Raw genomic sequence first — 15,692 nt, 5'->3', positions numbered from 1 at the left:
TTTGACACTGAAAATCATTTTTTTTTGAAAGTGGCAGTTATCATTCTTGTATGAATATATTAGGAAGTGGTTTTGTTTTCCCATTTTCATTTTCAATTTTTTTTAAGTTCAGTTTTAGTTTAAATGATTCAAACTAAGGGTGGAGCCAAAGAAGGTCGGGGTCACATGCCCCCCTCAATTTTGAACTTTTTTTGTTTTTGTTTTGTGGTCATATACAAAATGTATTCTTTTTTTTTTTTAACATGTTCTTTGGCTGAGGATTTATTATTGTTCACAATAAGTAATTATTTGATACTTTGAGAGTACTATGAGGTATTGTTTATGTAATAGTCTAAACCAATAGTGTAGTAGGAAATTTTATGAATTGAATATAATTAACTCATTATTTTCATATAGTTGACAATTACTTAGTGTGATGTCTTATGCTTTGAACATCACATAGGCAACGCCATGTGGTATTCTAAGACTATTTTATAATTTCCATTCAAAGCACATAATTTATAAGCAATATCATCTCTTTAATATTTTTTGTCAAATAAAAATTAAATAGATTTTATAATAATGTGTGCTATAAATGATGTGTTTTTATTTTCTAAAATTAGAAATTTTGATCCATAATTTTTTGTTCTAAAATTACAAACTTACATCACCATTCCGCATCGAGCTATTACACACTATTATAGAATTTTGATTTGTTCATATTAATAATGATTTTTAATTTCTTATGCTTAAATTTAACTCATAAAATTATTATTATCTTAATGTTGCTCATAATTTTTTTAAATAAAAAATTATAATTAATAAATGCAACCTCTAACTTAATTTCCTAACTCCACCACTGATTGTAGGAATTCCTATAAACTGAGATGGAGGAAAACATTTTCCAAAATGGAAATGGAAATTTAAATAGTGTATTGTAAGTCTATATAGGGATAAAATCTGAATGATAGTAAGGATTATGACTGCAAACAAAGTTTTACACTTTATCTCATTGCTCGATAAATAAAAAATGTGTTTGTCCATGTATCTTTTCAAAGAACTAGTAAAAGAAGAATTTAATAGGAAGAGTCATCGAGGCAATACATCTGAATGAGTTACTTCATTGACAGTGTATAATTCAACAATTGGTGAGGATTGAACTGATTGCAAGGCTAGTTGCCCAATAGAAAATGCTGGTTGCGTTGGTCGAGGAAGTGTCACAGTATTGTTTCTCAACATAATAACTACAGATGACATAGTGGGTCTATCTGCTGCATCTTCTTGGACGCACAATAATCTGATATGGATGCATTTTGACACCTCCGTTGCAGGCTCGGTCATGAGATTTTCGAGGCCTAAAGCCGATAATCAACTACTAAATTTTTGGGGCTCTTCATATTTTTTTTTTTATTGAATGAAAAAAAAAATTAAGGTAAAGGACAAAATATTTGTATTAAAATCACAAAAAATACTTAGAATTTTTTTTTTAATTAATTGAATTGAAAAAAAAAAATTACGCGTGCTTGCTGTGCTGAGATCAAAATATTTTTTAAATCAAAATTCAAAACAAAAGCACCACCACTTAACAAAACACAAAACCTTTAAATTATGTGATGTGAACTATTAAACTTAAATAAATTCTTCTTAATGATGTAAATACCAATATTATAATACCAATTAATTATGCAAAAGACAAGATAAATATTTAATTAATTGAATAGAAAAAAATATATAAAATAAAAATTTACCTGTTTGCTGCTGCTCCGTCCCTATGCTGCTAGTGTGTGCTATATCAAACAAATGGAGGGAATGTTGGATTAATAGAAGATAGGGTTAGGAATTAGAAAAAATGGACCTTTCAAATGGTTGGGCAGGGCCTTAACTATTGGCCTTTTAATGGGTCAAAAAAATTAAGTTAGTTTAGGCCTTTTTAAATTTTTTTTTGGACTTAAAACATACCCAATATATAATACTAACTTATAATAGGAGGGGGCCCCTATTTTGGGCCTATTTTGAGGGGCCCTAAGCCATGGCCTTGTGGGCCTATGGCCAGGGCCGGGCCTTCTCCGTTGCTACACATGATTGCCCCAATAACGGGTCCATTAGCACCAATCCTTGATCTTCAGACCATAATTTCCATGCCTGTGACAATATTTCAAGTAATGAGGTAAAATCAAAACAAAATGCATCATTGTACGGGAAAGAAATAAACCTTCTCGTATAATCCTGTTGACCAAGTCTATTCTCCTCCGTACGTCGTCGCTTTATCACCTGAAAACACAAACGAGAACTAGCTGGCAGTGTGTGCCAGAAACCTCTCCGATGCCTAAGTCAGTAAGCTTGACAAATAGACAAAGCTCTGCGTATTCAGAAAGCAAAATTGTGTGTTACCTCTCCAAAGGTGATGTTTATGAGCTTTTATAGGTTTCGTGTGGCATAATCCTAGTAGGAATTCTACTCCTCCATGTAGAGTCCTCCTAGGATTCATACTCCTGAAAAATAATGCTTATCCTTCAACACCTCCCTCACTGCTTAAACCAAGTGAGATGGTTTTTATCATGGCCGAACTCCAACATGACCGAAGTAATCATGGCTATGCTGAGCCGCAAAGTAGGCCGAACTATCCTTGGTTCAGTTCTTCCTTTTAATCCTCCTTATCTCGGCTCTCTCATGTACAAATCATGGTGTGTTTAGACCGAGCTATCGAGTAGCAAGGTTCTGACCGTTCTAACCACACCACGCCATGACCGGACTAACTTCTAAGACCGGCCTAACTCCAAGCCGCTTCCAGACCGAAGTAACATTACATTTATCTCGGGCCGAAGTAATTTTGTACCTCTCTTGGGCCGGAGTAACTTTACGACCTTGTTACTCAGCCCTTCGTATTATGGGCCATAATGACCATCTCCCAGCTCGGCCCAATTTTTACAAAAATTACCCTCTCAATTGCCCCTTAATTCTATCTGCACAGCATGATAGGGATTACCTATCTACCTGCTGAGCTGAAATTTTTAAGCCTTTCTAGCTGGGCTAAAAAACCCTTTAGCCTTTCCAGCTGAGCTAAAAAAACCCTTTAGCCTTTCCAGCCGAGCTAAAAACTCTTAAGCCTTCCAGCCGAGCTAATTTCTCACCGGGCTCTGCTTGTCTGGTCAAAAATGTCTTTTCAATCACAGCGACTGTAACGCTTCCCATTCTAATGGCACGTGGCACGCTCTGATTGACTGAGGACGGCTGTCACGCCGTCTTCGTACTATGTGTTTTTTGAACAGTCCCGCCCAAATTTTGGGCTTTCTAACAAAAGCAAACCCTAAAGCAAAAAATCTCTTCATCTTGGTACACTTTTTAGTTTCTTTCCCTCTGAGCCTCCATTGCTTCCCAACTTTCGCAATTGTGAAGCTTGCTTTACGTGCGTCTTTTACTGCTGTTCCATTCATTTCCAGATCCTCTACTTCAACTTGGTAAGCAAATCCATCGTTTTTGCTCTATTTTTTTTCGTATTTGTTCTATGTGTTTTGTTTCTTGTGTTTTTTGCAAACACGTTTTTTCCGTTATGCTTTGCTCTGTACTTCTATGGAAAAAACTTAACAGTAGAACATATGAGTATATGAAATATCCTGTAGAAAACAAGTTTTTGATCCAAAATCATGATGCAACTGAACTAGGATACTGTTTAAGCTAGGTAAAAGTCTAGTCAGCTTACAACCGGACTAATACTTCATGTTCACACTAGTAGCTTTGAATAAGTCAAACAACTTCTTGATAGACCTTAGCCGAGGTAACCAACCGAACTAAGTTTGCACTTAATCACACTGAGATACCTGAACTCCAACCGATCTAGGCCTTTGGGGCTAAACCAGCTTTCTTAGTTTTTTAGATGGAACTCAGAAAGCTGCCCCTAGACGATCAACCGGTCAAACAGAACCGTTTCCACAACCGAGATATCTAGACGCTTGCCAAGCCCGAACTAACAAAGCCCTGCTCAAACAGAGCTACCAATCACCTTGCAAAAACCGAGATAAGACCTGTAGCATCCACATAGCCGAAGTAGGGCTCCTATTTTTTACTTTTATTTTGTAGCACGGTCCAATGATCTGTCCTTAACCCCTTTGTTTTCTACTTTGCAGACTTAGGTTGCCCAGGCACTCCTCTGCGTGTTCAACCGAGCTACTGAGCATAATTTTTGGACCAAACTAATTTATTCATAAATTATACAATAAATGAGGAAGTATAGGTATCTAGTAAATACTCCGGGCGGCCTAGCCGAATTCAGAAAAGACTACAATATACCCGATGACGTCCACCTGATTTTAGCCGAAAAAGATGTCATTCCTTGGGGTAATGAAGGATTTGTTCCCTTTACCCTTTTGTCCATAATTGAGACCGGACTACGATTTCCAGTCCAACCCTTAATTTGTGAGTTTCTTAGGCAAACCAGACTATGCCCAACCCAACTATCCACCAACTCATACCGCATCATAATGGGAATAGCCGAACTAAACCGCCAAGCCGGACTCAACCTCGGTCTGGCCGAAATCTTCCACCAATACTCCATCGGTTCAAAAGAAGATGGATGGGTCTACTATTTAAGAATACGCCGTCGTCGAGAGAAGATAATAAAACACACACCGGATAAAGACTTAAACGACGACGATTTTTTCTGGGTGTCTGAGAACTTTGAGGATCATCAAGCCCAGATTCCTGGCCGACGTATAAACTGGAAAAAAGGAGAACCCGGTATATTTACTTCGGTTTTCATGCGTGCTTTATTATATTTCGGTTTTTTCAATCTTTCAGCCGAACTAACAGTTGTCTTCTTTCACAGATTTTGCCCACCTCCATTCTTTATACAGCTACCCAAATCTAGCGACTTTGCGCGCCGCACTATGGTATCCAGAACGTAGTTGGGCTAAGCTACTAAAGTTTGAGCCGACCTACAGATACAGTGGCCGCTGAAAAGCGAGAGTGACCGACTTTCTGCTAGAGGAGGCCCCAGAACCGGACCTAACCTTGCCAGAAATCAGACTAATCCCACTAACTGCCGAAGAAGAAATGGCTAAAAGGAACAGAGTAAGGGCGCTTCTAACCGAAACTAACAGACCCGAGGTACCACAAACCGGTCAGACGACTGAGACCGTGGTAGCCCTTCCATCCCAACAGCCATCCTCATCTCGGGCAAACAAGCGTGCCCGGACTAGCCAAACCAAGCAGCGACTTGTTGACGAGGATGAGACCATTCTTCCACCAAGTCCTCAACCCATCCTTCAACCGGAACAATCCGACCGAGCTGACTCCTCTAAATGGGCTCCAATTATCACCTTTCAAGACCAAGATATCCAGGAAACTGACTCGGTTGTTGCTGAGAAGGATCACTTGATGGCTTTCAATCTAGCCAAGAGTGTTTGCCTTCCAAAAGATATGGAGCACCACAATAAGCAACTAAACACTGAACTGAAGGCCATCCGATCATCAACAAAATCAATGATCCTGGTAGGTGGCTTTCTGTTTTCTTTGTCTAACTTTTTCCCAACTGTTAGTCCGGCTAAAGAGAGTCACTACTCTTTTGTAGGCCATTCAGAAGAACAACATTGCACATAAGAAAGTGCTGGAGCTCCGCAAGACAACCAGGCATGCCATGGCAGATGCCGAGGCAAAGACAGCCGAGCTTGAGCGTGCCAAGAAGCAGATAGTCGAGCTACAGTTCGAGAACGATCGCTTGACCGGACTTGTTAGCTCGGTTGAAGCAGAAAAACAAAAAATTGCAGCAACGGTGAAAGACAAGTACTTGCGTGAGTTGGCTAAAATTGAAGGCAAAAAAGACGCCGAAATAGCCGATCTGAAGAAGAAGGTCGGGGATACCAACGCCCAAGGTTTCAAAGAGGCGGAGGGCCTCTATATTTCACAGTGCGAGGGGGCGAAGGACTTATTCTTTAAGTGTGGCTGGAGGAGTGCTGTGGAACAGCTCGGCTGTGGGCTTGAAACCGAGGTCTACAATGCTCCACAGTACTTCATTCCGGCCTCACTAGCGGAATATGTTGCTTCGGTCCAAGAACAATTTTTGCAGGATTCAGATCAGTCAGATGATGAAAACGAACAAACTGTTACTCCGGTAGTCAACGAGCAAGTCAACGATCAATCAGCTCGGTTGGAGACAATGGTTGAAGACCTGACTGTTGAGCCATCGACTGATATCGTTCTGCCGGTTGCTACTGAGACTAATCTTCCATCTGCAACCGGTGTTCAAGTTGATATTGACGCCGAAATTGAAGACCTTTTCACTTGATTTTGTACTTTTCTTCTTCGTTACTTTTTGCTCTTGTAACCGGGCTAAGGCCCCCCTTTTGTATTTGCTTTTTGATGAATGAAAATTTTCTTGAACTCTTACTTCGGTTGATTTGTATGTTTGTATTTGCAATGACTTTTCCTTGCTCTATTCACCGTAAACTGTTATCTCGATTTAATTTCCTGTTTAGCTTGCTTTCTAATAGTATTATAGCCGAGATACTTTAATCTGGTTTTAGCTGAGTAATCTGTCTGAGCATTCCAGACAACCACTCTTTAGCCGATGTAATTATTTCGGCTAAAGAGTACTAAGAGTTGGTTTAATCCAGCCAACCGTTCTTCAGCCTTAAACTTACTTCGGCTGAAGAGTAACAAGAGTTGGTTTAATCCAGCCAACCACTCTTCAGCCTTAAACTTACTTCGGCTGAAGAGTAACAAGAGTTTGTTTAATCCAGCCAACCACCCTTCAGCCTTAAACTTACTTCGGCTGAAGAGTAACAAGAGTTGGTTTATTCCAGTCAACCACTCTTTAGCCTTACTTCGGCTGAAGAGTAACAAGAGGTGGTTTATTCCAGCCAACCACTCTTCAGCCTTTACTTCGGCTGAAGAGTAATAAGAGTTGGTTTATTCCAGCCAACCTCTAAGTTGGTTTTTTCAGCCAAAGTGGAATAGATTGTTTGGTTATTCCGACCAAACGCCCTGCAGCCTGAACCCTTATCCTGGGCTTAGGAGGGGTGTTGGTTTAATCCAGCCAACCTCTAAGTTAGTTTTTCCAGCCAACTTAGAATAGATTGTTTGGTTATTCCGACCAAACGTCCTGCAGCCTGGATCCTTATCCTGGGCTTAGGAGGGGTGCTGGTTTAATCCAGCCAACCTCTAACTTAGTTTTTCCAGCCAACTTAGAATAGATTGTTTGGTTATTTCGACCAAACGTCCTGCAGCCTGGATCCTTATCCTGGGCTTAGGAGGGATGTTGGTTTATTCCAGCCAACCTCTAAGTTAGTTTTTCCAGCCAACTTAGAATAGATTGTTTGGTTATTTCGACCAAACGTCCTGCAGCCTGGATCCTTATCCTGGGCTTAGGAGGGATGTTGGTTTATTCCAGCCAACCTCTAAGTTAGTTTTTCCAGCCAACTTAGAATAGATTGTTTGCAATGTACCTAAACTTCACTAAAGCTAACTTTTACAGAGAACAACTTATGCTGAAAAGAATCGATTATTTTATTGAGGAAAAAGAAATTACACATGTTTGAAAAGAAGAAAGCTAAAAATAAAATAACTTGAGATTGGCCGTGTTCCATGGCCTAGGGGTTGCTTTGCCGTCCTTGTCTTCTAGGTGGTATGCCCCTTTGCCTGCAAACCCAACTACTTTGTAAGGACCTTCCCAGTTTGGCCCTAACTTGTCGTCTCCTGGTATCAAGGTGTTTCCCATTACCTTACGCAGTACCCAATCTCCGATCTTGAATTGTCTTGGATGAACTGTTTTATTGTATTTCCTGGATAACTCTTGTTGATATGAGGCAATGTGAACCAGTGCTCTTTCTCTTCTTGCTTCCGCAAGGTCGAGTTCCAATGCTATGGCTTCTCCATTCAAGTTTGGATCAAAATTTTCGCTTCGAATTGTGGGGAGGCCAACTTCCAGTGGGATTACTGCTTCCATTCCATATGCCAAGGAGAATGGTGTTTCTCCTGTTGATCGTCGAGGTGTGGTGCGGTAAGCCCATAAAACATGAGGAAGTTCTTCCACCCATTTGCTTTTTGCCTTCTCTAACCTTTTCTTTAGTCCATCCAAGACAACTTTATTTGACGCTTCTGCTTGGCCATTTGCTTGAGGATATGCTGGTGTAGAATTGTAGAACTCTATCTTGTATTCTTCACAAAAGCCTTTGAAGATTCTGCCGTCGAATTGAGTGCCGTTGTTTGAGATTAGGGCTTTTGGTATTCCAAATCGAGTGATGATATTTTGCCAGACAAACTTCTTCACATCTCTTTCCTTGATTGATGCTAATGCTTCTGCTTCCACCCACTTTGTGAAGTAGTCTGTTGCTGCGAGAAAGAACTTCCTGTTGCCGGGTGCTGTTGGAAGTGGTCCTACTATGTCCAAGCCCCACATTGCGAAAGGCCATGGGCTAGTCAATGGTAGGAGTTCTCTAGCTGGTTGATGTATTTGGTGTGCGAATTTCTGGCATTTTTCGCACTTCTTTACATATTTCTCCGAGTCTGCCTGCATGTATGGCCACCAGTATCCTTGTGAAATGGCCCTGTAAGCTAGAGATCTTCCACCTTGATGGCTTCCGCACACCCCTTCATGTATTTCGAACAAGAATGCTTCCACTTTGCTGGGATGAACACACTTTAGGTAAGGTCCTGAGAATGACTTTTTGTATAATGCCAAAGATGGGGAGAGCCAAAATCGCTGCGACTTTGCTCTTATTCTGTTGGCTTCTTTTTTCTCTTCTGGTAAGATGTTGTCTTTTAAGAACAGGATGATGGGATCCATCCAAGAGGGGCCTAGTTCTACGCAACATACCTCTTCTGCTTCGGGGTCTTCAATGCTTGGACTAGGTAGGTAGTCGATCAGTAGTGGATGAGGTATGGAGGTATCTGCCATTGAGGCGAAGCCTGCTAGTTCGTCTACTCTGTTGTTTTCCTCCCTGCCGATTTGTTCTATCCTTACTACTTCAAATTTCTTGATCTCTGTTCTGACCAATTCTTGGTACTTGGCCATCCTATCATCCTTTGCTTTATAGTCGCCAGAAATTTGGTTTACCACCAGCTGTGAGTCGCTGTAGACCATTAATTCGGTGGCCTTCATGTAGTGTGCTGATTTGAGTCTTGCAAGAAGCGCTTCATACTCCGCTTCATTGTTGGATGCTGGGAAGCCAAGGTTGATTGCTTGCTCCACAACCAGGCCGTCTGGTGAGATAAGGACTATGCCAAGTCCCGCACCATGCCAGTTGGATGCTCCATCCACAAAGAGCTTCCACATCTCTCCAACGAACAACTTCCAGCAAGTGGAGGGGTCCGATGATGTTGTGGGATCAAGAATGTCGCTGGTGTTTTCTTCAAGGTCCATGCTTGCTGTCTGCCCCTCGCTATCTGATTGTACCAAGTCTTTATTCGTTGGCGAGTCTTGGCTTGGTGTAGCTTGGCTTGCTTCTTCCTTGCTGTCTTTAGTTTGGTCTGCCTGGGAGTCTGACTGGGTGCCTTCTGCTAGGGGTTGTGCTATTCCGGCGTCAACTTCCATCCCTAGTTCGGTTGTGTCAGTTAGGTCGACTGGGCATATATGATGACTTCCTGGAGTAAACTCTGCGACGAAGTCTGCCAAAGATTGGGCCTTTACTGCGGTTCTAGGTTGGAACTTGATGTCGAATTGTCCCAACTCTACTGCCCACTTCAAGATTCGCCCAGAAAAGTTCGCCCTTTCAAACAAAGCTTTTAGTGGAAAAGCTGTGAGGACAACTATGGTGTGGGCGTGAAAGTAGTGTGCCAATTTCCTGGAGGCCATCATTAAGGCTAATGCCAGTTTTTTCAGTGACAAATACCTTGTTTCGGCTCCCAGCAATGTCTTGCTAACATAATAGATGGGCAGATGTTGAATTCCTTCCGCACGGACCAACACTGCGCTAATTGCGTGCTGAGAGACTGCAAGGTATAGGAAGAGTTCTTCTCCTGGTGTTGGGGTGACCAGCAATGGTGGGGAGGACATGTATTCTTTCAAGCTTTCCAAAGCTTGGTCGCATTCTTCATCCCATTCGAACTTGGATTTTAAAGCTTGAAAGAATGGTCGTAGTTTGTCTGACGATCGGCTTATGAACCGATTGAGTGCGGCTGCCATTCCGGTGAGATGTTGTACTTCTTTTATTGAGTTTGGTCTCTCTAAATCCTGAATTGCTTTGATCTGGGAGGGATCCGCTTCTATACCCCGGTTGGTCACAAGGAAGCCCAGGAATTTGCTAGATTCTACTCCGAATGCACACTTGGATGCATTGAGGCGCAGCTTGTGCTTCTTCAGGATCTCAAACATCTCGCCTAGGTCCTTGAGATGGTCATTCTCATCCTTGCTCTTGACCACCATGTCGTCGATGTAGGCCTCCATTGTTCTGCCTAACAATGGTTCAAACATCTTGGAGATCATCCATTGGAATGTTGCCCCTGTGTTCTTCAGGCCAAAGGGCATGACCTTGTAACAGTATAGTCCTCTTGGAGTTGTAAAAGATGTGACCTCCTGGTCTGGTTCATGTATGGCGATTTGGTGATAGCCTCTGTATGCATCCAGAAAGCTAAGTTGGTTGTGCCCCGCCGTTAGGTCTACCAGTTGATCTATCCGTGGTAGAGGAAAGCTGTCTTTTGGACATGCCTTGTTGACTGTTTTATAGTTGACGCAGACACGCCATTTTCCATTCTTTTTTGGCTCTACGACTGTGTCGGAGATCCATCTCGGGTAGTGCACTTCTCTAATTGCTCCTGCCTCCAGCAGGTTGCCTACTTCTTCCGCTACTATCTCGGTGTGGTGGAGTGCTGATCTGCGTGTGTGTTGGATGATTGGTCTCGCGGATGGGTGGACATTAAGTTGGTGACAGATGAAGTTTGGATCAATGCCTGGCATGTAGTAGGGCGTCCAGGCGAACACTTCGATGTTAGAGGTTAAGAATTCTAAGACCTCTAATCTCTCAGTGCTGGACAACGACGAACCGAGCAAAAAGAACTTATCCGGGTTCTTTTCATCTATTTTTACCTCTACCAAGTCCTCCACTGCTTTCTGATCTGCTGCCTTGCCGACATCAGTGAATAGCTCATTGCTCTTAGGTTCTTCCACCAAATGAACGTATCCTTTGGCAGCGCGGCTGCCATTCACAGTGGCGAAGCATTGCTTCAACATGATCTGATCTCCATAGACCTCTTCAATTACCCCGGTATCGTTGGGGAACCGCATTACTTGGGGTAGATGACGCCACTGATCGCATGGCATGCAGCCATGTTCTGCCCAAGATGATGTTGTAAGTGGAGGGGACCTTCAATACCCAAAACTCCACTTGTTTCGTCACGCTTCCTTCTCTGACTGGAAGAATTATTTTGCCGACGGGCCATTCTGGCATGGAGTTGAATCCAATTAGGGGAGATACGGCAGGCGCCAAGTCTTTGTCTTGCAGCTTCAATTGTTTAAATGTTTCGTAGTACATGATTTCACATGAACTACCCTGGTCAATCAGAATCTGCTTGACGTCAAAATCCTTGACTCGGAGCATGACGACCAGGGCGTCATTGTGAGGGCAATATATCCGTTCTAAATCTTTATCCGAAAAAGACATGACATTTGTTACCTCTGTCTTCCCCTTCTTGGTGGCAGGTTGAGCACTTAGCACCTCTCTTAAGTGTTCAGCCTTTTTGATTGATCCTCTGAGCTCGCATACACGCTCAGGTTCAAAGACTCCATGTATCACATTGATAACGCCTTGAGGTGGGGTGTCGATCGGCATTCCGTTGGGGTGGATATGGTCCTGGGGGGCTGGTTGGGCTCCTCCTTCAATGTATTTATCCAAGTGACCTGCCGCCACCAACTCCTCCAGGTGCTGTCTCAATGGTGTGCAATTCTCAGTGCAGTGCCCCTTTTCTTTATGGAAGGTGCACCGCGATCTGTCGTCGTAGTCTTTCTGTGCTTCTCCCAGCTTAGCTGGCCACTTGACGAAAGGCTCATCTCTTATTTCGCTCAGAATCCGATATATTGGTTTTTTGAACACCGTGGTTATGGCAGTGCGGATTCTCAACCATCTTTTATCCGGGTCTTCTCCGTTATCTCGTATGCCACATCCGTTTCTGTTCGGTCGATCTACTGTATTAACCTTCGCTGAGGTCTTCTTTTCTGGTACTGTGGTCGCCTCAGATTTTGCTTTGGCACGTGCCCCATCCTCCTCTACCCTGATGTGCTGATGCACTCTTTCCATCAAGGCTTCCATGGTGAGGGGTGGCGTCATGGTGATTGAGTCCCTTAGTCTGTTCTCGACTGGAAGGCCTCTTTTATACTGTGCAATGGCGAGATTGGTGGGGCAGTCCCCAATCTGATTGAATGTCTCCCAGTAGCGATTATTGTAGGATCTTAAGGTCTCTTTATCGCCCATGTCGATGGAGAGTAGCTGGTCGATCTCCACCGGGGTTTTAGTGTTTGTTCGGAACCTTGTTACGAACGCTTCTGCCAATTGCGCCTAAGAGGCTATGCTGCCCTTTGGAAGTTTCTCGAACCAAGTCAAGCCTAGGTCGCCAAGGCTAGATGGGAAGAGTATGCACATTAAGGCCTCGTTTCGCCTGTATACAGCCATGACCTGGCGAAAGTGGCTCAAGTGTGAGTAAGGGTCCGTCTTTCCTTCATATGTAGTGAATTTGGGCTGAAGGAAGCCTGACGGTAGGGGCGCGTTTTCGATTGCCGGAACGAACGGTGAAGTGTGCAGCCTTGCTAATGCTTTGTCCGTTGGTTCGTAGGCAAGGCGCGATATTGGCATTCCAACCTCGACGCTTCCATGCGTCCGAGGAGCCAACCGCTGTAAAGCAGAAACTCTGTGCGGGTCCCGTGCCCTGGCATCCTCCTTGCATCGTGCCTTTTCTTCGAGCATGGTTCGTAAGTCGGATGATCTGAGTAACTCCATTTGTCCAGATCTGGTTTGGTGCGTATGTGAGGGCCAATACGTGCTTCCTTCAGTGTATGATCTTTCGGATCTCGCCCTCTCAGACCTGGACTGACGAGTTCTGGAAGACCTGGATTGAGTATCGCCTGTCCTGAGGCTTCAGCTCTCTCCTTGCGAGGGTGTAGTATTCCTACTACGATTTTCTGAGTGGCGAGGGGGCGTCTTGTTTTTGCGCCCCTCTCCTATCGCCACTTCTTTTCCCTTTATCTGGCGTTTCAAGGCTTCCATGTCCGCCGCCATCTTTCTTATTAATTCATCTTGCTCCTTTACGCGGTCCTCCAGAACTTGAGGATCAACTCTCCGTCTTTGCCTGTCAGGACTTTGAGAATGAGAGTGATGGGGGCTGTTAGTCCGCCTCCTCCCCCTTGTATCCCTCCTGGGATTTTGACGTTGGGACTCCAAGTCCGCCATGGGAGAGATAGAAGGTAATCCTTCACGCCTTGCGCCCCCATCTGGAGTTTGCCCGTCGATGGCGGAATGTGGCAATTCTTCAATGTGCGCCATTGTTTGTAAAGAGGAGAAGCTTAATCAAGAGGTTTTGTTCTGTCTGTTTTTCCCACAGACGGCGCCAATTGTACGAGAAAGAAATAAACCTTCTCGTATAATCCTGTTGACCAAGTCTACTCTCCTCCGTACGTCGTCGCTTTATCACCTGAAAACACAAACGAGAACTAGCCGGCGGGTGTGTGCCGGAAACCTCTTCGATGCCTAAGTCAGTAAGCTTGACAAATAGACAAAGCTCTGTGTATTCAGAAAGCAAAATTGTGTGTTACCTCTCCAAAGGTGATGTTTATGAGCTTTTATAGGTTTCGTGTGGCATAATCCTAGTAGGACTTCTACTCCTCCATGCAGAGTCCTCCTAGGATTCATACTCCTGAAAGATAATGCTTATCCTTCAACACCCCCCTCACTGCTTAAACCAAGTGAGATGGTTTTTATCATGGCCGAACTCCAACATGACCGAAGTAATCATGGCTATGCTGAGCCGCAGAGTAGGCCGAACTATCCTTGGTTCGGTTCTTCCTTTTAATCCTCCTTATATCGGCTCTCTCATGTACAAATCATGGTGTGTTTAGACCGAGCTACCGAGTAGCAAGGTTCTGACCGTTCTAACCACACCACGCCATGACCGGACTAACTTCTGAGACCGGCCTAACTCCAAGCCGCTTCCAGACCGGAGTAACATTACATTTATCTCGGGCCGAAGTAATTTTGTACCTCTCTTGGGCCGGAGTAACTTTACGGCCTTGTTACTCAGCCCTTCGTATTATGGGCCATAATGGCCATCTCCCAGCTCGGCCCAATTTTTACAAAAATTACCCTCTCAATCATTGTTCCTTTAAAAGGCAGAAAGGCGACTAGAAACTTACAAAAGTGAGAAGGCTATGACCATGCTCAGAAAGATAAAAGCCATTGTTCTTTTTCCCACTTATCATCTCCAACAAGAGAACTCCAAAACTAAAAACATCGGACTTAATTGAAAATATTCCTTCCATAGCATACTCGGGAGACATATATCCACCGTTGTAAATTAGATCATCACAAATAGTATCATGTGAGATGGACATACATTTTAGCAACTCCATGAAAAGTGAGGAAGTTCTAGATTCATTTTCAAATCAAAGACAATTCAACTCAAAATTATAAATTCATGCATGTATACATATGTACGGAAGTGGAATAGCAAGATGCTTACTATGTTCCAACTACTCTGTTTGTGTTGGATTCACTTTGATTTCCACCAAAAATCCTTGCCATTCCAAAATCTGATATTTTGGGATTCATCTCATCATCCAGCAGAACGTTGCTAGTTTTCACGTCCCGATGAATTATTCGAAGTTGAGAATCCTCATGCAGGTAAAGAAGGCCTCTAGCAATTCCATTAATAATGAGAAGGCGTCTCTTCCAATCTAATTGCACAGCTTTAGTTGAATCTAACAGCAAAATGAACAACATGCAAGATAATTATTATCTTTAGTTTTTGATTTTTTGTTTGAAATAAAATTGGATTTATTTAACAAAGTGAAAAACTTAAAAATGGTCCAAACCAAAGAGGAAGACGTCTAAGCTTTTGTTGGGCATGTACTCATAGATGAGCAGTGACTCATTTCCCTCCAAGCAACAACCCAATAGTTTAACAAGATTTCTATGTTGTAGTCTTGCAATTAAAGTAACTTCATTCTTAAGTTCTTGTAAACCTTGGCCAGAAGTTCTCGAGAGTCTCTTAACTGCAATTTCCTTGCCATTTGGTAATGTACCCTGCAAACCATTTTCAAGTCATACATTAATGCAATTGAACAAGAAAAGAGACTCCTAATTGCCTATTAAAGGTTGTGTTGGTTCATTGAATTAACTAGGCATTGTTAATCACAATCTACCATGTCACATAGGCAAGTTATTATTTTTAGCCTTAACCGATTCATTGTGACCCCATGAGTACCTTGTAAACTGGACCAAATCCACCTTCACCAAGCTTATTTTCTTCTGAAAAATATTTTGTAGCTACATGTATAAGATTTAACTGGATTGAAGGAAAGTCATGTGATTTTGTGTGCTTCTTGCCTCGCAAATGTTCACAGTCGTAGTTATTGCCAAACCTTTGTCCTGCCAAGTTGAATGATTGAACTTCTAAGCTATTTTCTTGCTCTTTTGTAAGAAAAAAGGAATTGATTGACATATTGTTGCAATTACTATAAGAAGACTGTAATTACCTTTCTCTGCTCTTTTCCTTCTGTAGTGGATGCAAGAACCATG

The 15,692-nt window shown here is 42.8% G+C and overlaps 1 protein-coding gene across 1 annotated transcript; it reads right to left on the bottom strand.

Moving 5' to 3' along the window:
• Positions 1–933: 933 nt before the first annotated feature.
• LOC114294809 (cysteine-rich receptor-like protein kinase 10) lies at positions 934–15,643 on the bottom strand. The gene is made up of 6 exons (XM_082888166.1): positions 15,379–15,643; positions 14,987–15,197; positions 14,635–14,872; positions 14,309–14,459; positions 2,053–2,121; positions 934–1,308 (listed from the first exon to the last, which is right to left on the bottom strand). Exons 1-6 carry the CDS (start codon positions 15,613–15,615, stop codon positions 1,069–1,071), a joined length of 1,146 nt encoding a protein of 381 aa, XP_082744292.1. The 5' UTR covers positions 15,616–15,643; the 3' UTR covers positions 934–1,068.
• Positions 15,644–15,692: the final 49 nt, after the last annotated feature.

Source organism: Camellia sinensis, chromosome 9, assembly GCF_055761805.1.
Source record: "Camellia sinensis isolate YWXY chromosome 9, ASM5576180v1, whole genome shotgun sequence".
Taxonomy (NCBI): Eukaryota; Viridiplantae; Streptophyta; class Magnoliopsida; order Ericales; family Theaceae; genus Camellia; species Camellia sinensis.
The sequence above is the reverse complement of the archived record's forward strand: the minus strand, read 5'-3'. Positions and strand labels throughout refer to the sequence as shown.

Coding starts and splice junctions, on each gene's coding strand:
- LOC114294809 (XM_082888166.1), bottom strand. CDS start 15,615: ATGTCAATCAATTCCTTTTTTCTTACAAAAGAGCAAGAAAATAGCTTA. Junction 15,198..15,378: donor GATTTGGTCCAGTTTACAAG/GTACTCATGGGG, acceptor AATGGTTTGCAG/GGTACATTACCAAATGGCAA. Junction 14,873..14,986: donor CTTAGACGTCTTCCTCTTTG/GTTTGGACCATT, acceptor TTTTGCTGTTAG/ATTCAACTAAAGCTGTGCAA.